Source organism: Micromys minutus (genome assembly GCF_963924665.1).
Source record: "Micromys minutus genome assembly, chromosome: 10".
In the NCBI taxonomy this organism is placed as follows: domain Eukaryota; kingdom Metazoa; phylum Chordata; class Mammalia; order Rodentia; family Muridae; genus Micromys; species Micromys minutus.
In genome coordinates this window covers 23649091-23671911 of record NC_137979.1, presented here as the reverse complement: position 1 = coordinate 23671911, position 22821 = coordinate 23649091, and the positions used below count along the sequence as shown (strand labels likewise).

At 49.3% G+C, this 22821-nt stretch overlaps 1 protein-coding gene across 1 annotated transcript; it reads left to right on the top strand.

Moving 5' to 3' along the window:
- Positions 1-456: 456 nt before the first annotated feature.
- SLC13A5 (solute carrier family 13 member 5) lies at positions 457-22609 on the top strand (the record flags this gene model as incomplete). The annotated part of the gene is given in 14 exon segments (XM_080924264.1): positions 457-506; positions 508-534; positions 905-1025; positions 5433-5561; positions 5775-5911; positions 7111-7298; positions 8290-8458; positions 9946-10068; positions 14720-14938; positions 15374-15474; positions 16519-16637; positions 18618-18779; positions 20848-20985; positions 22478-22609. Coding segments are annotated over 14 exon segments (1815 nt in total).
- Positions 22610-22821: the final 212 nt, after the last annotated feature.

Sequence of the window (22821 nt, the reverse complement as noted above, 5' to 3'; positions counted from 1 at the left end):
CACCCTCCTGTCTTGGTGTCCCAAAGAGGACTTAGCACAGCAGGCACTAAACCCAGCTCTGTTAAGGGGAGGATTAATGAATGAACGAATGCCTCTCTCACCGTTGGCAGGATCATGCCCACTCTTCTCTAGGGCCCCGTCTCCCTCTGTAAAATGGCACCAGGGAGGTGATCCGCAAGTGGGCGGCAGAAGGTACTGGCGCCTGCGCCCGCTGCGCAAGCGCGTTCCCTGGAGGGTGAAAGTCGTTCGGACTGCGAGGACAGTGACTGCCTTCCCTAGCGGTCCCTGTAGAGCGCTTAGGGTGCGCTGGGTGGGAGAGGGCACGAGGAAGGAAATGGGTTCTATGTCTAGAGTCGGGCTAACGCCAGGGGGAAGCCAGCAGATCTTAGAGGTGAGAGCACCGCTGTGGCGCAGGGCTCAGCCACCGCCTCTAAGAGACACCCCTCTGGGACCGGGATGAGAAGGAGAGCACTTTGGGGAGAGAAGCCTGAGAAACCTACAGGCTGGGACACTCCGGAGCCCAGGAGAGAACAGGTGAGAGGTACAGGAAGGGTCCTCACGCTCAAGCTAGCAGAATGACCCGCACACCCTGCATGGTACTGACGATCAGAGCAGCGTCTGCAGGCTTGGCGAGCGGTGAGGTGCCAGGGTCCAGTCCTCTCCGTAGAGGGCTGGTGCCAAACACTGGTCTATGCAGACGCCTCCTTCTGCCGCAGGGTGGCAGAGTCCTGGGACAGACGCACCCCACAGACCCCGAGGGGTGGCTCCGCCCCAGGACCGCAGGGAGGCCCCGCCATGGGGGGGGGGGGGCGGAGTTGTAGCCGCCCTCAATCCTGTGGGACCGCGCGGCCCCCTTTTAAGCTCGCGAAGCTTCTAGCTGCTTCACAATCTTTTCTCCCTCCAGTCTGACTCCCTTTCACGCGATGGCTTCGGCGAAGACTTTTGTGATCAAGTTGAAGTCCTTCGTGATTTTGTTCTTCACCCCGATCCTGCTGCTCCCACTCATCATTCTGGTACCTGACAAGGTCAGTTGCGTGTCTGGACCCGGGTGCCCAGTGCAATAACGGGCACGGAACCCGGGAATGCTGAGCTGGAACGCACGGATTCCTCCGTGGGGACAAGCTCCCCTGGGGCGCGTGCTCAGACGCCCCAGGCACCTGATAGGAGGTACCCTGTAAAGAATCCGAGGGACGCTGAGATCCTAAGGCGAACACGTCCTAGAGTGCACCGATTTCAGGGCTCAAGAGCCATCTGGGCAAACAACGGAAACCTGGACGTTAGGACAGATCTGAACCACACAGACCCCTCGACAGGCTTAGCCCCTGACTCAGAATCTCCTCCCAGAGTGCACAATCAACGCTAGTCCAGCTCAAAGATAATGTTCGAGCCAGTAGGGACTCTAAGGGCTGGGCTTTCCCTCTGTGCATCTTCTCTGGGGAAGAGACATTTCCTAGCTGTAGATGCCTTCAGCCAGGGAACTACAGAAACAGTGTCACCTGTGAGGATCCCGCCTTTGCCATAATCTAACCTTGACCCACCCACGGTCTATATTTCTTTCTAGCTCTGAAACCGAGGAAGCCACTCGAGTCCAAATCCTGCTGCAGCCCGAAAGACAGGTCCGGTACTGCCCACCGCCTGCTGTGGAGGTGGCATGAGGCAGGACATGTTCCCAGAGCCCACGCCTTGGGTGGCATGGCATTGGGTTGCAGGGAAGCAGTGTCCCATTCCCTGGCCTCCTGGTGCTCCTGGGAGGAAGCGAGAGGGAATGAATGGCCTTGGCTGCCTAGCAGAGGAGGGCGGGAGCCCTAGCCCGGCTCTGTTAGGCTGTGTGCAGCCAGTTTGGCGAGGCCAGAGCTCTTTGAAGCCTTTTGTGGCTGCTGGCTGCTCCTTCTTCCACTCCCTCCTTTAGCTCTTTCACTCTCAGCCCAGACAGGAAACCTTGCTCCCGTCCTTCCTCCCCTCCACAGGCAGGTTTGAGAAACAGTGGCACTCTTCAGGGGAGGTTTTGAGAGGAGAGGGTGTCCTCCTATTCACTTCATATTGTGCCTTTCAGCAAGACCCTTTGCTCTCTGGGCTCGGATGCTTTGAAGGGTACAGTGGGGGTGATTGGATTCTGGGAACAAAAGGGGATCATTCTGGCTCCTGGGGTGGGGGAAGGGAAACACACTGAGCAGGGGCCCCACATGGGCCAAGGAGAGCAGATTAGCTGTGATGGCTCTTCAGTTGCCACTCTGTGAGCGAGCATCCAGAGATCTGGGGCCATTCCTGTCTGTGGGAGGCAGCCAGGTTAGAAAGCTGTGATTTTAGCTCTGCTGGTGGGGAGTGATGTTCCCTGGAATAATTATAGTTGCTCGGTTGACCTTTCTGGTAGAGGACAGCGTAACCAGGATCCCACTTTATCCCTGGAAGCCTGGGGCCTTGGCTCCCTATTTTCTCCCTCTGCCCCTCTTTTTGATCACCACCAAAGAACATCCTCCCACTCAACATGGGTAAGAAAACCCAGAGATAGAGAACACTCCGAGAGAGAGAGAGAGAGAGAGAGAGAGAGAGAGAGAGAGAGAGAGAGAGAGAGAGAGAGAGAGACAGCCCGTCCCCAGGGACAGCCTGAGCATCACTGTCCCTGATGATGGCTCCCAGTACTCACTGTCCTCTGTGCTCCACGGTTCCTCTTTAGCCTTTCTTCTTCTCTTCCACTGTGCTTGCTTCCTGGCCTCCGCCCTGTTCTACTCCTCTACCCCCTCTCTGAGCCTTCCTTTGCTTCTAAAACCCATCTTAATAAAACCAGCGACAACTTCAATCATGCATCTTGTTAATCTTGTAAGAAATTCTTATTTTCACAAGTCTAAAGTATCAAGTAGAATAAGGCACCCTCGCTGCCTTATTATTAATATTTTAATGGACAGTTCTCCAAATACCAGTCTCTCTCTCTCTCACACACACACAAGTGCTCGCATGCATGCAGGAGGTGGGGGCAGGGGACAGTTTTGCTTACTCCATTTTCATTATGTAGTATGTAATGAACCATATAAAGGCATTTTACTCAACACTGGCCTGTCATATTGTATCATATAATGATGTCATAGCCACATCACTCTGCCTTAGCTGACAATAAAGGTGCCACCTCAGGACATATGGCTGAGACTGTGCCCCTCTCAGACCAATGTGCTAGTGCCCTTGGCTGAACCCTCGGCTCTGGCCGATTACACTGTGCATGGGTGTGCCTTCTGATCACTTCTTTATGCTGAGGGTGGGCCTTTAAACCACAGTACCCACTTCCACCTCGGCTTCCAGTTGCTTTTCAGACACCTTCTCCGTTCCAGGGAAGTGCATCTTCATCATCTTCTCTCAGACTGCTACTTCCTCCCTAGACATTACCGTATGCTCTCTCTCTCTCTCTCTCTCTCTCTCTCTCTCTCTCTCTCTCTCTCTGTGTGTGTGTGTGTGTATGCATGTGTGCAAGCACCAGCATGTGTGAGCTTGCATATTTGGAGGTTACAGATGAACATCAGGCACTGTTCCTCAGCCGTTTCTTGAGACAGGATCTCTCAGTGGCCTGGATTTGGCCACACAGGCTGGCTAGCCTGTCTCCACATCTTTAGTGCTGGTACAAGTGTGTGCCACAGAACCTGGTATTGTCCTTTGTTCTAGGGATCAAGTGCACGTCCCCATGTTTACAGGGTAAGACTTTCTCTGACAGTGCCGTCCCCACCCCCACCCCCGGACTCCAGACTTTCCCAACATCCCATTTCTACTCTGCACACTCCATGGACACAGTGGGAGTTTGTATTAGGGAGGACCCAGTATGTTGATTAATTCATCAGGGCTGAGACATCTCCTGGGCTTCCTGCTAGTGACATCATGAGGAGTCAGTTATCCTAGTGGTTGATCCTCTTTCAGGGGGTCCTAGGACACCTACTGTCTGAGGTCTGAGAATAAAGGTTATTTAGGAGTCTCTGGGTGTCACACATTCTATATGGCCCCTCTGAAGTCACCAGTTTACAGATAAGGATGGGAAAAGAGCCCACAAAGGAACTAAGGTTGAGAGCAGGAGAGACTCGTTAATGGCAATGTTTAGAATTGCTATAACAAGATGGTAGACACAGTCTGACTTCACATTTCTTTACAGCATACCTCCTTATTTTCCATGCCCCAAGGATCCCCTTTACCATCCATCCCCAGAGCTCACCTCAATGGCTTCCAGCCAGCATTCATCCTATAGGAGATGAAGGGAAGGCTCATCTTTGCTCTCTGGCCATAAACTAATAAATGAAGAGCTGGGGGGAATCTACAGGGTCATTATTCATGGGAAATGTGTCCCTCTCAACAAACCACATCAACTTCGAAGCTCACATACCCTGTTCCAAGGGAGTGTGGAACCAAGGGACCGTAGACATTTTTAGGGGATACAAAATGGTTCTTGGGGTAATCTAGTGAGGTTAAAGAAACAAACAGTGGCCAGGGACAAAGTCCACTGGGTCTTGTGGAATAGACAATGAAATGGTGCCTAAAATGGAGGGCAGTGGTATTTGACAATTGTTTCTAAGGTATGTTGACAGTCTTTGCAGTTTTGGCTGTCATGTGATTAGTAGCTTTGTTATTGTTTCAACGGTCTTACTTGTAGTCCAAGCTGTCCCAAAGCTCACTGTATAGGCCAAGCTGACATCAGATTTGCAAAGATCCTCCTACCTCAGCCTCTAGGTGCTGGAATTACAGGCATGTGCTACTGAGTCCAGTTCAGACTTCGGTCTCCCTTGTTGCTTTGTGAGTTTAGTCAATGAGGAATCAGAGAAGGGAGCAGAGACTATGGTTTCTTATCGGTAGGACCTGACTTGAAGCAGACACACAGCCTCAGAGTAGAACCTCTTCCGGAATCTGTTGTCTTCTACCTTCCTACAGTTCAAAATAATCAGTATTTCAGGGCACTACCTTTTAGGGTGACTGTCCCTGAGGTCCTTTAGTCTTCTATCCAACCCACAGCAGGAAATCTGTAGATCACAGAGATAACTCTCTGATGTGACTAGAGAGAATGCCACCGGCATCTATTGAGTGGAGGACAAGGATGATGCTAATCACCCCCCTGTTTAGAGAATAGTCCCCACAACGAGGACCTGTCTCCACCCCAGATGTCAGTGCACAGAATTGGGAAACATGTCTTTAGTCAACAGGGAGGTGTCCTGGGATGTTTGTGGGGTGCAGTTTTTCTCTGAGAACATTTGTGTGTTTACTGTGGTGCCAGGAACACAGAAGGAAAGAGGGGGGCAGGGGAAGGTTGGACTTGGGGACAACATGGCTCTTCTTGGCTGTCTTGAGCCTTGGAAAGCCACACTGTGTAGGGGCAGGACATAGCCTTCTCTCATCACAGAGGCGGCTGCCCTGCTGTGAGGTTGGTGCACAGAAGTGAAGCCAGCAGAGCCTCAGAACTGTCTCTTCAGTTTGCCAGGTGTGCCTATGTTATAATGCTCATGGCCGTCTACTGGTGCACAGATGTCATCCCAATGGCTGTCACCTCCCTCCTGCCTGTCTTACTCTTCCCACTCTTGAAGATTATGGACTCCAAGCAGGTGAGTAAGCTGAGCAGGGGCTGGTGACTTCCTGGTCATCCCATGTACATAGCTACAGAAGTCTAGGAGTGATCTCTCAAGGACAACTGTGGAGACAGATCGCTCCAAGCTGCCTTTGAAATCAGTATATAGGCTTTCGTAGCTATCTAGAGAACTTGGCTAGCAGCTTTAGACCCATGCCATATGTGACTGAGGACTTCTGTAACCCTCCAGGTATGTGTCCAATACATGAAGGACACCAACATGCTGTTTGTGGGCAGTCTCATTGTGGCCGCAGCTGTGGAACGCTGGAACCTTCACAAGAGGATTGCCCTGAGAATGCTGCTCTTTGTGGGGACCAAGCCTTCACGGTAAGCATACCTTTCTCTGGCTGTGTGGCTCTCCAGGGGACCCTGGAACAAGTGAGTGGAGGGTGACAGGTCAGGACATCCAAGGAAGGGATGTAGAAGGTTGACCTCTGGATAGGACAGAATGGTTCTGTTTAGGTCTTTGGGATTCAGGAGAGGAGAGACTCTAGGACAGTGGTGATCTTCTAGCTGTAAGGAGAAAGCTAAACTACCTACATGTGGGTCTGCCCTGCTGCACCCCGCATCTTGCTAAGGCAAACTTCCCTGCTAAATGGGAGTATTTTAGATTTACAGTTGAGTTTGAGGCCTCTTTCTTACCCAACACCCAGCAGTATAGACCTCAGCAATGTTTGAAGGATTTGGATGGTGGCCAGTTCGTGGTTGATTGGTCTTACACACCTGAGCAGAATATTATGGTGGCAGAAGTATGTGGTAGCAGAAATTCACCTACATCAGACAGAAAGTAAGGAAGGAGCCAAGAGCCATTGGTGCAGGATGTACCATTAAGCACAAGTCCCAATGACATATTTCTTTCAACCAGGCCCCAGCTCTTTTATTGCTTGAGAACTTCATATATACATATAATATATATATATATATATATATATATATATATATATATATATATATATATATATATATATTATCAAACCCACCTTACCCTTCCCTCCTGGTTTTTCTGCTATCCACCATGTGGCCTTTGGTGTAGTTGTGACACAAATATTATGGGAGTAACTGACCACTTTCAGATTGGACTTAAAGACTTCTCCAAACAATGGAACTCATGTCTGGTACCATTAACAGTGCCCCAATTCCATGGCTGGCTAGGTCCTAGGCTCCCCTTCCTGTGCTTTACCACCTCCCAATAATGTCATCATATTATAAATCCATTGAGGGATTAATCCATCCATTATGCCAGAGCCCTTATGATCTCATGTTCTGCTTTTCACAGCCACAGTGTCAGAGTTGTGCTTTTTGACTAGGTATGTCCCACTAAGTTAACAATAAAAATTATCTGCCACAAAGAGGAAAGGGTAAAAGGGAAGACGAGAAAGAGGGAAGCTGATTAACATGCTACACCATGTTAGAATACCTGGACTTGAGTTGACAGAAAGGTTGGCTCCAGCCCCTACTTATGGCCCTGGGATGGGGCCAATGGGGCACAAGGGACTCTGGCTTTCCTCTCTGCCCCTCCTCTGCAGGCTGATGCTGGGCTTTATGTTCGTCACGGCCTTCCTGTCCATGTGGATCAGCAATACTGCCACCACGGCCATGATGGTGCCCATTGTGGAGGCCATGCTACAGCAAATGGTAGTGACAAATGCAGCTGTGGATGCCAGCCAGGGGACACTGGAGCTGTTGGACAAGAACAAGGCCAGCGAGTTGCCAGGTGCACCCTGGTTTGGATTTTGCAGCTATGGCCTTCTCTACTATTGCCAGATGCTATGGCTTCCTCCTCCCTCCCAGTCTCCCTGGGTCATTCCTTAAACACGCATAGAAGAAAAAAAACAGGGAAATAGTTTTGTTAGTATTAGTATTAATTATCACATAAAGTAAAGATCCTTTACTCAAGCCTAGAACATTAGCCAGAGATTATAACCAGTCTCGTGATAGAAAGCATTAAGTGTTAATTTGGTAATCCACTTAGCCATCTTTGAGCACCTTCTGGATGCTTCTCATCCTTGCTGCACTTATTTTCTCTGGGACTGCCTTCTTGGCTCTCCTTGAGCAAGTCACCGCAGGTGAGCTCCATTCCCACAGATCTCAGGGTCTGCTTCCTGCTAGGCTCAGGACTCAGAAGATGCAGGATAGGCCAGCTTCTCTGTCTACCTATTCCCTATTCTTCCCCAGGAGTCTTCATGGGAGGACCTTGGGACGTGTGCCTGGTTTCTAGGTCCTGGGTGAGATCAGGACAACATGGAGTGACCAGGCACACTCTGACCACTGACTCTCGTAGAGCCCAATAGGATGACCTAAGTGGGTACCCTTACCCAAAGCACCTGCTTCAGGATAAGCCTTAGGGAGGTTGGACAACACAGCAGCTCAGAGAGGGAGGACCACTCTAGAAGGAGAACCATCTGAGGTAGACTGAGACACCCTTGGATGCAAGGGAGTGGCCTGAGAAACAATGAGGAGCCAGGAAATAGGTACATATGCCTTAAGTTTCTTAACTTAAGTATATTGAAAATCTCCAGGAAAGCCATGGGAAGGGGTTGTGGGAAGATAGATGGGGCCTGACTGTGATTTGGGGCTGCAGCTGAGGAATACATGTGCACCTGGCAAGGTGTGTGCCTCATCTTACATTAGCAGCCATGTAGAGAGCTTTGAATAATCGGGTGGCCCTCAGGGCTGACAAAGCTAACAGCCCCGTGTGCCCCCAGGAAACCAGGTGGTATTTGAAGACCTCAGTGTGCAGAAACATGAAGATAAAGAAGCAAAGAATATGTACAAGGCTATGAACCTATGCGTGTGCTATGCAGCCAGCATCGGGGGTACAGCTACCTTGACCGGGACGGGACCCAACGTGGTGCTCCTGGGCCAGATGCAGGAGTGAGTCATGACTGTGCCTTCAGGAGACATCACCATGGGTTTCTGGGGCTAGGAGGTGCTTACTCAGCTCTCGTTTCCTCCTTCCTGTCCTGGAGCCATCAATCTAGAAGGGTGGGAGGATGAACCTACGTAGTCTCTATGTCCCAGCATCCCTGCACCCACCAAGAGTCTTCCCTGGGGATGGAGACCTGATGTACTAGAGCTCATGGACAAGATAGCTTTCAGACATGGGGCAAGTCTAACTTCTTTCAGTGGCTCAGGGCTTCTAGCTCAGGCAGGGAATCTGGCCTGGACTCTGAGCTAACATCATAGGAAATGGCAGCACAGTCACTGGCAAATGGCAGTGTGTTGAATTCACAGAAAACAGACATTTCTAAGAGAGCCCTTACCAGCTCATTGATATTGGCTGATAGTAGCTACGATCCTGTGATCTCCAGGGTCTACAGACAGGTGGGGTTGGGCCGCTAATTGTCTTGCAGTCTCCTTCCCATAGTCCCACTAATTAGAGGCCTCAGGTGCACTATAAGCTTAGCCTAGAAGTGTCTAGCTTTGACTGAAAGGGGACACAGGTTGTTAGAATGCCGTGTCTGAGCTCTGCCTCATGCTATGTGGGCTTGGAAGATCATGGAGGAGAGAGAAGTCTAGGCCCCGCCATAGGCATTTCATAGGTCTGCCGAGGGTGCCAGATACAGGGAGTTTCAGGCAGCCTGGTAAATGCATATGTTAATTGAAGCTCCTTTTTGTTCCTTACCATGATAATTTGTTCATGCTTCAATTATCATGGTAAGGAACAAAAAGGAGGTGGTTCCTTCTTTCTGTAGACAAGAGCTTTGGACAGGGGTGGGAGGGCAGCTGGCACTGGGGCCAGGAGTTGTAAGGGACAGAGTGACAGAGCAAAAGCCAGCTCGGCAGGCCAAAACCCTGAGATTCAATAACTAGGGTCATTTGACCCCCAACATGTTTTCTGTGGCTTTCCCTTAAGCTCTAAAAGGGACTTGCCTAGGCTGAGTGAGGGGAAGTCCTGTGTGGGATTTGATGTCTTTGGGCTAGACAGGGCTAAAACGCAGCTTAGGGAGGAAGCAAGGCTCGGAGGCCATCTTGCAGTCCCACCTGCAGAAACACACAGAGTGAGCTTCCAGAGTGAGCTTCCAGAATGAACGTCCAGAGGCATGCATGCACGCCCTTAAGCCGCCAGCCAGACCGTGTGCAAGTGCGGCAAAGGCGTCCTTTTCTAGAGGCCTGGGCTGGACTTTTATGAGACGTTTATCAGGGTCTCTATTCACAGAAACGCCCCTAGTCATTCATTCTTCAGTCTTATCTCTTGCTGAGGCCATGTTCTGGGGTCCCCAGCAATAATGAACTGTGGTGTCTGGACCCCAGGTTTGTGTGGCCTGCAGTCAGACCCATCCGTCAGAGTTTACCTGCCTGGCCTGCACCCCACAGCTCAGCACGGCAGCGGAGCTACAGAGCAATGTTTCTCCTTTCAGACTGTTTCCTGACAGTAAAGAAGTCATGAACTTTGCATCTTGGTTTGGATTTGCCTTCCCCAACATGCTGCTGATGCTGACGATGGCCTGGCTGTGGCTCCTGTGTTTATACATGAGACCCAAGTAAGTGTGGGCTGCTCTTAGGCTAGCATCTGATGGTCTCAGACCCCTGCACTGAGCCCTCAGCCCTGGGCCAGTCTACATAGTTCTTGCACCAGGCTCTGTTTCTCCAGCCTGCCTTGTACCTTGTACTCCCAGTCTTGTCATAGCTGGAGGCTTGCTGTATCTTGGTGTGTATTGTTCCAGCCTAAGATGAGACTTCCTGTCTTCCACCTGCTCACCTGCCCAGCACTGAAGGCCTGGTCAAGAGCCTCTCTTTCCCAGTTTTCCCTACCTTCTTTCACCGTACAATAGTGCACTCTTCTGAGCTGCCACTAGGTGTGTCCTATCTCTATGCTTTGACACCTATCAGTGTGCCCCAATGGCACCCCTTGGCTGTGAACCAGGCCCCCCTGACTCCTTCATTTCTCCTGTCCCAGAAAGAAAGAGCAAGTGTGCCTTCTGTGTGGTTCAAGGCGACCCCAAATGCCAAGCCAACATGACTGGACGCATTACCACTTGGTCACATGGATCTAGTAGTCCGAGTCACAGTGATCCTCTTGATACAGCCCGAGTTAGTCGTAAGCTCAGACCTTCACCAAGTTCCTGTGGTGTTCCCTGCAACATGCCAGGCCTGAAACACTTACCTTCCTATTCCCAGCACACTGTCAAGTTCACCCAGAGTCACCTTTTGGGCGGCCAGACTTTGGACAGAAACTATGACGTGGGGCTGACAAATAGTTTGGGTTTGTCTGTTTGTTTGTTTGGGGTTTTTTGGTTTTTTGGTTTTGGTTTTTGTTTTCTAAGACAGGGTTCCTCTGAACTTAATCTGTAGATTAGGCTGGCCCCAAACTCAGAGATCTACCTACCCCTGCCTCCCGAGTACTGGAACTAAAGGTGTGTACCACCACCACCACCACCACCATCACCACCACAACCACCACCACCACCACCACCACCATCACCACCACCACCACCACCACCATCACCACCACCACCACCACCACTACCATCATCACCACCACCACCATCACCACCACCACCACCACTACCATCATCACCATCACCACCACCACCACCACCACAACCACCACCACCACCACCACCACCACCACCTGGCTAAGCTGTTGTCTTAAAAGGCATAAATTTACCAGTGGCACAAAGGTAAGTGTGCTGCACTGTGAGGGAAGGCTGTTGGTAGGAACCACCAGAGAGCTTGAACCTAACAAAAAATGGGCATCTGTGACCCAAGGGAAGAGATGTGGTAGACAGGACAAAAGGCCCAGGGACCTGTGAGTTTGTGGGGGCAAATGGGACATTTTTAAAACATGAATTTTCTTCTGAAAGAGCAACTAACTACCTTTATGAAATTCTCCTATGACATTACTATACCCATTCAAAGCAGTTACTGCAGTATTTAGTAACATCAGGCTGTGTTCCCCACCAGCCACCTACCCTCTGTGTCCAGACACCCCTGAGCCTCCACCTCCACCCTACCCCCATCCCCGCTACTGTAATGGGGAGCATTGGTAGGGGCTCTCTTCACTCAGCTTCTCGGACATGCACCAGGACCGAAGTCCTGCTGTTGACTCGTACCTCCCCAGTGGCTGACCCACAGATGGTCCCTTGAACCCTCTGCAGGTTGACATCTGCGCTGCCTCACGAGGCACTTACACTTACAAACAAAACCCCAAGACCTAAGAGTGTGGCCCAGTGACAGAGCATTTCCATACTACAATGCTCTGGATTCCATAACCAGCACAGACAAAAGAAAAGGACAGGAGACACACTGTATGCCAGACACTATTTTAAGTACTAGACATTTAGGAGTTAATCTTCTTGACAACCTGTGAAGTAAGTGCGAGTCTAGTTGTTACCAACATACAGATAAAACAGGTTATATGGCTCTTGACACTATATAGACATTATATATACCAGGGAAGTGGTAGGCCTGAGGTTGGAGTCCAGTCAGTCAGCTACAGGGCACGTGCCAAGGCTTGCTATCCTGGTGTTAGGAGGATTCCCTATGGCCTTGGATGTCCCTGGAACCCTAAGGTCATGTATGCAGATGGAGCTGGCTAGGCAACAAGACTGCTGGGACACCATCGGCCTCCCAACTAGTAGGTGATGAGAGCTTAGCTGACAGCTTCAGATACGGTTCCCTCAGTGCTTCGTGCTTCCACTGTTCTTGTGACCCATGGAAATCCCGAGCAGCATTTACCATGACTATATTGGGACTTCTGGCTGCAGGAAGCAGAGGGGCGGGGTTTTTTTCTACCCAGGTCCTCCTCAGCATAGCACCGTGACTCAGACACCAAGTGCAGCGCGGCTCACAGGTAGCCTGATTTCCACTCCAGATTCTGCAAGGTAGAGAGTGGTTCGGCAGAAATAGCACACCCCAGAACATACAGAACCTGGTGATCCCCCCAATGCATCTCTGGCCTCTTTGATCAGGTGGGGTAAAACCCCATGTTTCCTAGCCATGGGAGGAGCCTCTACTGTTCCCTGTGCCCTGATCATTACACGTTTCTCACTTGTAACCATATCAAAGTCATGGGGGAAAAACCTGTTTTGCTTGAGTTTGTGGGTAGTGAGAGACTTTCACCCAGGACCACCTAGAGTGATGTGGCATATTATAACTGTCTTGCTCTCAAGCGTCCTGACCAGGCTCAGCTGACAACAGGACGAGTGTTCTTTCTGAGGGTTCTTCCAGTCTGACACCATGGTGAGGTACTTGTGGACCCAGAGATCTCTGTCTCTGTGGCTCTGCAGCATATCAGTTCACAGTGATGCGCCACAATGAAGGCCATTCTTTGGCAGGACACTGTGATCCTTAATGGAACTCCAGGACATCCACAGGATCCATTTGCCTGTCTCATGGGCCACCAGATAAAATGAACCCAGAGGAGAAGTTGCTCAGTAAAACTGAACAAGGGTCAGGGGGTTCGGTGTCACCACCATGGTGGCTGGCATCAGAAGACTGATTATCACACTTAACTCCAGAGTCTGTGCTGTCAGGAAGGGCACCAGCTAGGCCTAGGCTCCCAACTACCGGTTCCATGCCAAGCAGCTAGAAATACCAAAGTCACCCCTTATCCTGGAAATCAGGAGTCCCCAGAACAGGTCTGAAGTCTCTTAAGATGGCAGGTACTAGCAGGTCTGTGCTTGGAAGAACATAAACTATGGAGCCAGTGCCGGCAGAGAGGTCTCCACTCGTGACAGCAGAGCCATTCCCATACTGAGTGGCTTATGAGGACGGCCTTCCTCAGTTCATCATGGAGGTCTCAGCTAACTGTAGACATAGATCCTCACTGCTGCCTTCTTCCCTGAGCCTGAAATATACCAGGAGGTCAAGTTCTGAGCCCTGGTATCCTTGGGAGGCAGCCATGTGACTTGGGACTGATGTTGCCACACTACCCTCAAAGGTGGTTGACATTCCGCATGGCTGTGGAAGCCAACCCTTTCATTAGCACAGCCCCCCTGTGACTTTTATGTTAGGCCCCGAAAGGGTTCTGGAGGAGAGACCTCTCAGTGGACAATGGCCTTGCTCCACTGCTTTGAGGCCAACAGAGGTGGGACATATGTGTGACATATTCTCTGCTCTGAGGTCTGCATTTTATTCATTAGTAACCCCAGTAACCCAGTCCCCTCCCATAAATCCCCTTTTCCTACCACTTCAAGACAACACCACCTGAGGGAAGACCATGTGAGCCATCCTGGCAGACCTATCTTCCAGTGGAACACCCTGAAGGACCCATCCCAAAGTAGAGCCTAGGCTGGCTTCTTTCCTGTCTCAGCCATAGATGCTGCCCACTCTAGGTCTCCTGAGCTCTTCATCTTACAGCCTTGGGCCCTGGGAATTCAGCCCCTGACTGGCCAATTCTGTCATGGATCTCTCCTTTCCCCTTCTACCCTCCTGAACCATTAGTGATGGGAGTGAGAATCCAGCACGGTGGGAGGCAGCTTTAGGCTGTGATGGGGAAGCCTGGGGATCATGGTGGGTCATATGAGTCTAGATCATGAAGGCTCTATAATTTCTCATAGCCTTCTCTCCCTGGGGACCCTGGAGCACAGTCAGTCTTTCCTTTGCACTTGGCTACATCAAGCCTGATGATGAATGCCACCACTCAGCCTTTGAGCCTCTCCTACTGCTGTCCCTGTGACCTGTCTGAGATGGCGGCACACCCCTTTTGTAACCTCCCCACCCTCCGGGGCTGGAAGTGATGTAGATCCTCAGCCTCTCAACAGTCTCTGTAGGATGATCTGGGAGGGAGAGTGGGAAGCAGATGAAAATCAGAAGAAAGGGAGGATGGGGGTGGGTGGAGAGATGGCTCAGCGATTAAGAGCACTGACTGTTCTTCCAGAGGTCCTGAGTTTGATTCCCAGCAATCACGTGGTGGCTCACAACCATCTGTAGTGGGACCTGATGCCTTCTTCTGGCGTGTCCGAAGACAACTACAGTGTACTCATATCTCATGTCCATAAAATAAATTGTAAAAAAAAAAAAAAAAAAAAGAGGGAAGGTGGGACCCTCTCATGCCCTATAGCAATCTGGACTGCGGTGTGTCTGGCCACAGCGTTCTGCTGTTCTGCTGTGAGTCCCTCAGGCAGAACCTCCCAGAAGTCCTCCCGCCCCCAGTCATTCCATCTGACTTGCCCTTCTCTTATGGTCTAGTTTAAAGAAAACGTGCATCTGCTGTGGGAGGAAGAAGAGGGACACGGAGGAGATTGCCTACAGGGTGTTGAATGAGGAGTACAGGAAGCTGGGACCCTTGAGCTATCCTGAATGCAGTGTGCTCTTTTGCTTCACCCTGCTGATTGTCCTGTGGTTCTCCCGGGACCCCGGCTTCCGGCCTGGCTGGCTGTCCATCGCCTGGATCGAGGGCAGTACCAAGTAAGTGGATGCAGAGGAAAACATTAGGCAGAGGAAAGCCTTAGTTTAGGGTAATGCTGTCTAAATGTCACTGTGGTCGGCAACAGGCGGCAAGAGGAAAGTACAACGTGGGCCCTGTTCTGGAGCGAGGCTTTAGCGGGACCTTCTGTTCTGTGGGCTCTGGGATGTGTTATTTTCTATCAGTCTTCATGATGAAACTACGTTTGTTTCTGTGGCTGCCGCATGTCCCCCAGAAGACTGAACCAAGAATGTTTATTGGGTTGAGAGTAGGCTCCCTTGAGTTCTGGTTTCTGCCTTCTTCCTTTCTTAAGAACCTATCTGAGATGCATGCCGATTCGTATCCCACAGAATCCAGCTTCTTCCTTGAGGAGCATTTAAACATGGAACTGTGGTTATATGACTGTTACTGAGGTCCTATGTGTTCTTCCCCATCAGGTATATCACGGATGCCACAGTGGCCATCTTTGTGGCCATTTTGCTTTTCATTGTACCTTCCCAAAAGCCTAAGTTCAACTTTAACAGCCAGGATGAGGAAGGTAAGGCTTCTCTCATGGCTTTATGGCCATCATAATTGGGGTCCCAAGAGCAAGGGGCCCCTATGGAATGGCCCCATGGGTCTAGGGGGGCCAATAATTCTCTCCTACTGAACAGGACTGGCCACATCACAAAGCCTAGAGAAATAGAGATTTGTTAAGATGCTTGTATTATCCTCTAGATAGTGTAGAGTCTCTTCTTGTGTTTAAACATTTAAAATACCATTTATACATCACAACAAGTATAGGTGTTTCCAATTCTCCAAAATGCTGTCAACATTACCTCCCTTTCCTGTCTTTGAAAAAAGCATTCATACTATAAAGTTGTCATCTAAGCTCACACAGCCTGAACCCTGCTTCTTACTGTCTAGTTTTTTGTTTGTTTGTTTGTTTGTTTTAATATTGGCTCTGGGTTTTAGTGTAAATATTCCCACTACACTACAGCTGCCAAATTAACCTCTGATACTTTATCACAGGGGTCCCATATCCATCCTAATATGGAGTATTTGGACATTTTGACTTTTTCTTTAAAATAATTTAAAGTCAAACCTTCCCCCAATCTTGTGTTCTGTGAGCCATAGTGCATATGCGTGGTGGTCGGGAAATAACTCTTGGGGTTGTTTCTCTTCTTCTACCATGGGGGTCCCAGGGATTGAGCTCAGGTCATCAGGCCTGGTAAGAAGTACCTTTCCTTCCTAATCTTTCCCCCCAAACTTTTCAAGATCCTAGATATAAAAGGTGTTTCTTTAGACTAAATGTCATTGTCATGGTAAAAGAATACAAATGCCCTAAGACATCTAAATAGTTTTTAAAATATATGACAGAATAGCTTTTCTGAAAAGGTGGTTTTGACTTACTATGCCCTCCCTCAGCCAAGCTTGTAACCAAATCCTCCCCAGGAAAGGGTACAGTAGTTACTGAGAATTGTAGCTCATAAGCAGGTATGTACTGGTACCTCATTATCTTTACCGGCTTAACTTTCCTAACTACATTTCTTACTTTCTAATGTGTGTATCACACATGTACCTGTGTACTTTCTCTTCACAGAAAGGAAAGCTCCGTTCTATCCCCCACCACTGCTGAATTGGAAAGTCACTCAAGAGAAAATGCCCTGGGGCATTGTGCTGCTCCTGGGGGGAGGATTTGCTATGGCCAAAGGATGTGAGGTACTTGGCTGGCTCTAGGTAGCTCTAGAATTCTACTAAGAGGTGACAAATGTTACCATCCATTCCCCCACTTCCATCCCATCCCTGTGTGTGTGTGTCTCCACCGAAGAGCTGCATTGTCATCACAAATGGTGTCCTGCAGGGGTGGGCATGGCTGAGGACACTGCAGCCTTGATGACTCCTAGGCACTCATCATGGAGGAGTCTTTTGATTCCTTATGAATATTCTCACCATGTCCTTTGGATCCTCTCTACTTGCTGCATTTCTTGTTGACATGGTTTCAGAATTTCAAAACCTTTCTCTAGCTAAGAACTCAGCAGCATAGGAAGAAGATGGGCTTTTAAGAGAAAATGCGATTCATCTATCTCCTCAGCCAAAGAGGCGAAGTTAGTCTGGGGCTGCTGTCAATCATCATCCTTCTCCCTCAGCCCCTCCCCCTGGCTTCTTCTAGCTCTTTCTTTCTCATTCTCTTCCACCCTACCCCTCTCTCCCTTCCTTCCCTTCCATGCCTCCCACCCCACTCATTCACCCTTCCTTCTTTCTTTCCTTTCTCCTTTCTATTTTTGTCTGAATTCTCCCTTCCTTCCTAGGTATCCATTGTACCCATGCCTGCATCCACCCAACACATCCAGCCACCTTTCTACCCATCCAGCAATGTGGTGTAACAGATAGACTTGCTCTGTATTGTGTTCACAGTTACCTCAGCATCTTGGACAAAGCCTGGTGCACTGCAAATGCATGCATGCTATTTCTTTAGTGCTGGGGATTGAGCTCACATAAAACACTACAGCATCGAACCATATCCCAAACCTAATGTGTAGATCATATATTTATATAATTTAATACATATTTAGATGAACAAATCCACCAGTCTAGTTACACACCTCTCTCTACCATTCATTTACCCACCAATTTGTTTCCCCATGTGGCATTTTATTTCACTCATCAAACATTCTAGTATGTTCCTAATGATAGGCCAGGACATGGAGACATGGTATCTGTTTTTGAAGACTTCACAGTCTAGAGACCAGGGTGTGTCTACAAGAGCCTTTTGGTAAGAAGTGAGATAAGATCAATGGAGAAGCTGGCAGAAGCCAGCATTCTAAGGCCTGCTGTAAGGATAGCATTCATGGCTTTGAATCTGAAGGCAAAAGGAAGCAGCCAGGAGTGACTTGGTCAGATGCATACTTGAAAGCAGCTATCTATTGTCTTGAGTAGTGGTCTGAAACCAGCAGGAGGAGAGAAGACCCAATAGGCTCTCGGTAGTCCTAATCTGACTCCTCTGAGCTTGCCCATTCTCTCCTGGACACTTGGAACCATTTTACCTCCAGGATACCTCTTTCTCCTGCCTTCCTTCTTCCATGCTCCCTGCTTAACTGCCTCTGCTGGCTCTTCTTCAGTTCTCCCACAAGTACACTTGATTCCCAGCCTCCACCCTTGGCCTCTTGTCTGTCCACTCTGCTCTTGTCCTCCTGTCTCAGAATTCCAAGACTAAGTCCTCAAGTCCTGGTCCAGATCATTCCTCTAAGCCTTAAGAATGTGGAGGACTAAGGGGGAGAAGGTGGAAGAGCCATCTAGGGTGACTTGTGACTGACTACCAAAAATGAGCAGGACATTCACTCCTTCAGGCTTGACAGCAGCTGTGAATCCCAGAGGAAGAAGCAGATTCTAGATCGGGGCACATTGAACCTGGTGTGCTCACAGGGACATTTAGAAAGGCACTTCCAGATGACTTCTGGTGTTTGAATCTAGTTAATAGATTAGCTGAGCCACAAGCAAAGTTGTAGGAGTCAAAAGATGGAGGAGGAAGAGGAAGAGGGCAGAGAGGGAGCTGGAGGGGAAGAAGGGGAATTGTAGGGATAGATTAGAATATTACCTATGCGCAAGAAAGAGAATTGTAAACGAAGTAGACTGAACTCCCTAGACCCGGGAGGAACTGTAAGCCAGGAACCCTGAAATGATGGTCTCTGTGCTTCCTAGACTTCAGGGCTCTCCAAGTGGATGGCAAGACAGATGGAACCCTTGAGCTCAGTGAAACCTGTTCTCATTACCTTGATATTGTCCTGTCTTGTTGCAACGACCACAGAATGCACAAGTAATGTGGCCACTACCACCCTGTTCCTGCCTATCTTTGCCTCCATGGTAAGTAGCTTTTCTATACCACACACACCACTACACCAGCCCCACACACACCACTACACACTCACATAAAGCAACAACCACACAACTATTATAGTAATCTGACTACCTAGGTTATTTTTCAAGATGGTAGGAGGAGGGCATATATCGCTGATGGAGACTACAAAAAGAGACCCAGGGGATGTGGGGAGTTGAGAATGGGAGGACTGGACAGGTCTTTGTGGCAGGGTAGGGAAAGGACATGCCTGAAGACTTCCCAGGGAAGAGAGGGGTCACTGGGATCTGAAACAGAACATGGAGGTGGTGAAGGAAAGGCTGTCGAGTGTTGATTCCAGTGTTCTGTGGGCATGCTCAGCTGTAAACTGGGAACTGAGGAGGAAGCAAAGCCTGTAGGGCAATCAGCTGTCACCTGTTCTTATGTTCCTCTGTCATGCATCAAAAGTCCTACTGACCTTGAGAGGTTTGGGAAGAGCCAGAAGACCTGAGCCCCCTCCTAGAAGACTGATGAGACTCCTAAAACATAAATGGGTTATAGAGAACCCGAACGAGGAAGCCACTGAAGTCTACCCTGGAGAGGAATAGGGAAAGGCTATGATTAGTCTGAGCTCAGAGACAGACTTGCAAAAGAATCTAAGACTAGTGCTGAAGTTGGTAAATTTCCATCCAAGCAGCATGGGGTATCCAGTTAAAAAAAAAAAAAAAAAAAAAAAAAAAAAAAAAAAAAAAAAGCAAACCCGAGAGTTGTTTTTTTTTTTTTTTTTTTTTTCCTATTCCCAGCGGGGCTAGAAGTGTAGCTGTCTCCTTCCCTAAGCAGGCTGCTCAGGGTTAAGAAAGTGGAGAAGGAAAATGTAGTGGAGGAGAAAGAGGAAGAAGAGGAGGAGAGGGAGAGGGAGAAGACAGGTGGAGGAGAGGGAGCAAGAATGAGGAGGGGGCCTTTTGGTGCTGGGCACACTATGGGGATGTTCCTCTCCTGAGCAAAGATCTGGCTTTGTCAGCTCCTGTGAACCCTATGAGCACAAATAGCACCGGCTAGGCAAACACAAGCTTTGCTCTAGGGAGGCAGCTGGCTCCTTTGAAAATAAGCTCTGCTATGGGGCTGGAGAGATAGGTCAGCAGTTAAGAGCATTAGCTGCTCTTCCAGAGGACCCAAGTTCAATTCCCAGCTCCCACATGGAGACTCAAAACCATCTGTAACTCCAGTCCCTGGGGTCTAACCTCCTCTTCTGGCATCCTCAGGCATTGCACACACTTACATGATGCACGGACATACATTCAGATAAACAGTCATACATGTAAAGTTAAAAAAAATCTCTAATGAGGAGGCTCTTCTCTGAGTAAAATTGCCCAGAGCTGCCATCAAGGCCCTCCATGTTCCTTCCTGGACACCCACATGACGAAAGCGAAACGTAAATGGTGCTGAATGAATACAGCACCCTGCTGTTGCTGACCATCAGGTTGCTTTCCTGCATTCTGTCAGATGGTTCCAGTGAGATCTCTGCAGACATGTTTACAGACGGAAACATGAATGATAAAAAGCTTCTCTGTCCTTGACAGCTGTTTAGATTATATTCTTTATTGTTTTCGCCAAATACACAATGAATACTATCTCTGCGCTAGTAGATGTTGCAGAATTTTCAAGCATAGAATGAACAAAGTGGACACCAGGTTCCCAATACAAAAGGATTCCTTAAAAGCATTTGCAGGTAAGGAGCGTCTCCAATTCTGTAGGCTGCCTCTGTCTGCGGCAAAGCAGGCAGACGGCTCACAGTGCATTTTAAGGTTTGTGCAGTCTAGAGGTCCACTACGGCTTCTGGCTCACAGTAAGTGCCCCTCCCCCCCATACATGTGGACTAAATTGAAGTCAAAAAGGCCTCCAGGGGAGATAGCCTCCGAGCTCAGCCTTCTGTGGTCAGTAGTTAACATGTAGAGAAGTGCAAAGTTCGAAGGGACTAGCCAGACCCAGATGTGAAGGTTGGACTGCAGCCCAGGCCTCAGGGAATGATTCTGAAGTATGGCCTGGGAGCTCCTGTGTGTTCTGTGCTATGAGTTGCAATGTTGTGTGTCTCTTCAGGCTCGTTCCATCGGCATTCACCCACTGTACGTCATGATTCCCTGTACCTTGAGCGCATCACTTTCCTTCATGTTGCCCGTGGCCACCCCACCTAACGCCATCGTGTTTGCCTATGGACACCTCAAAGTTGCCGACATGGTAACAGCCCCCTTTATTTTTGCCTATTAGATGATGATGCTATTGGTATAGGATGTCCCATTTGTGAACAATGTGTGAGTTTCGAAAGAATATCACGTGGCACTGGCGCAATAGCTCAGTTGGTAAGAAGAGCTTGCCGTGTAAGCATGATGCCCCAAGTTGATGTTCTCTGCCCTCACACTGAAAGGCAGGCATAGTTGTGGCGAAAACAGAAGGATCTTGGGCTCATTGGCCAGTCCGTATAGCTGGGCTTCAGGTGTAAGGGGAGACTGTCTCAGAAAACTTAAGCAGGGGTCTGGAGAGATGGCTCCAGTGGATAAGAGCACCCACTGTTCTTCCAGGGGACCCAGGTTCCATTCCCAGCACCCACACTGTGACTTGCATCCATCCATAACTCCTCAGGGCCCAGACACAAACACAGTACACATACACACATGCAGGTGAAACACTCGTACATATAAAATTAATCTAAAGAATATTTAAAGGCAGAGAATTATAGAGGAAGGCACTCAACACCAGCTTCTGGGCCACAGGCATGTAAGCACAAGCAAGCATGCCTGCACACACACACACACACACACACACACACACACACACACACACACACACACGGAGAAAATGACAGAGGACGTCACGGGATCCGAGAGCACCATAGGACACCTAAGCCTATAGATGTCATTTTTGTTTATGGTGCATTTCTTCTTGTTTATTGAAATGATCTCATATTTCTTATGGCATCTGTTCCCATGAAGACGCTAGAAACCCCTATCTGTAGAAACCTTTGTAGGCCCCAGGGCAGGCCTGGCTGAACACTTGGAAAGGATGAAGTGGGACCCTTACATGGCAGCAGAGTCATAGCTAGCAAGAACCCCGAGGGCATCCAGAAGGAACACAGTACGGGATGTATAATGGGCAGCCCGTTTTCTTGGGAGTCAGGGATACCTTGGAAGCAAACACAATCACAGGCATGGCTTTTCAAACCAGGTTTAGCTTTCTCACCTCTGATAGGGAAAAGACAGTTCCGTGGCTCTGTGCCGGGATGAGCTGAGTAGGTAAAAGGGAGATGCCAGGCTGGTCCTTACCTTAACCAGTCTATTATTAATGATCTCAGAACCTTTACCAAGGCACTCTAGGGGCTCCTCCTGCAAATTTTCATTATGTACACGGATCCCGGAAACCACACGTTGCAGATTTGATTCTGAGCTCCAGCAAAAAAGACCATGCTGGCATGTTGGAGTAATGGCTTGTGAGTGTCAGGAAGGCATACCAAGTGGGTGGCAGAAAGAGCTATGGGGAGGGTCATGAGAAGTGACTGATGTCTTACACCAGCTCCTGAAGTCACTTGTCAACATCATAATGGATGGAGAGAATCCACCCATGCTCCTTCCCAGGGATTTCTTCAGCAACAGTGACATTTGATTTGCTTTGTCCAGAGATGAGAGGAGCCCAGAGTGCCTGAACACAAGGCACTGATTCCATTTTTATTCCCTAGATGAAAACCGGATTGATGATGAACTTCCTTGGAATTGCATCTGTGCTTCTGTCAGTCAACACCTGGGGACGGGCTATATTTAACTTGGATAAGTTCCCTGACTGGGCAAACTCGACAAGGATCAACACTTAGGAAGAGCCACAGCAGCACAAGCATCCCCCCTCCCCCCAACCCTTTTGAGGACGACGAACTTTCTGGCACACCTTGCCCAGAGCACTGGTGTTCATACCCCAGTGTGATCCAATGCTGTCAACACCCCAAGAAGATCTAGCCAACTAGCCACCTCTTTCTCCAGGCTCAGATTCCGAGATGGCAATGGGCAATGGGAAGATAGGCTCAGAAGG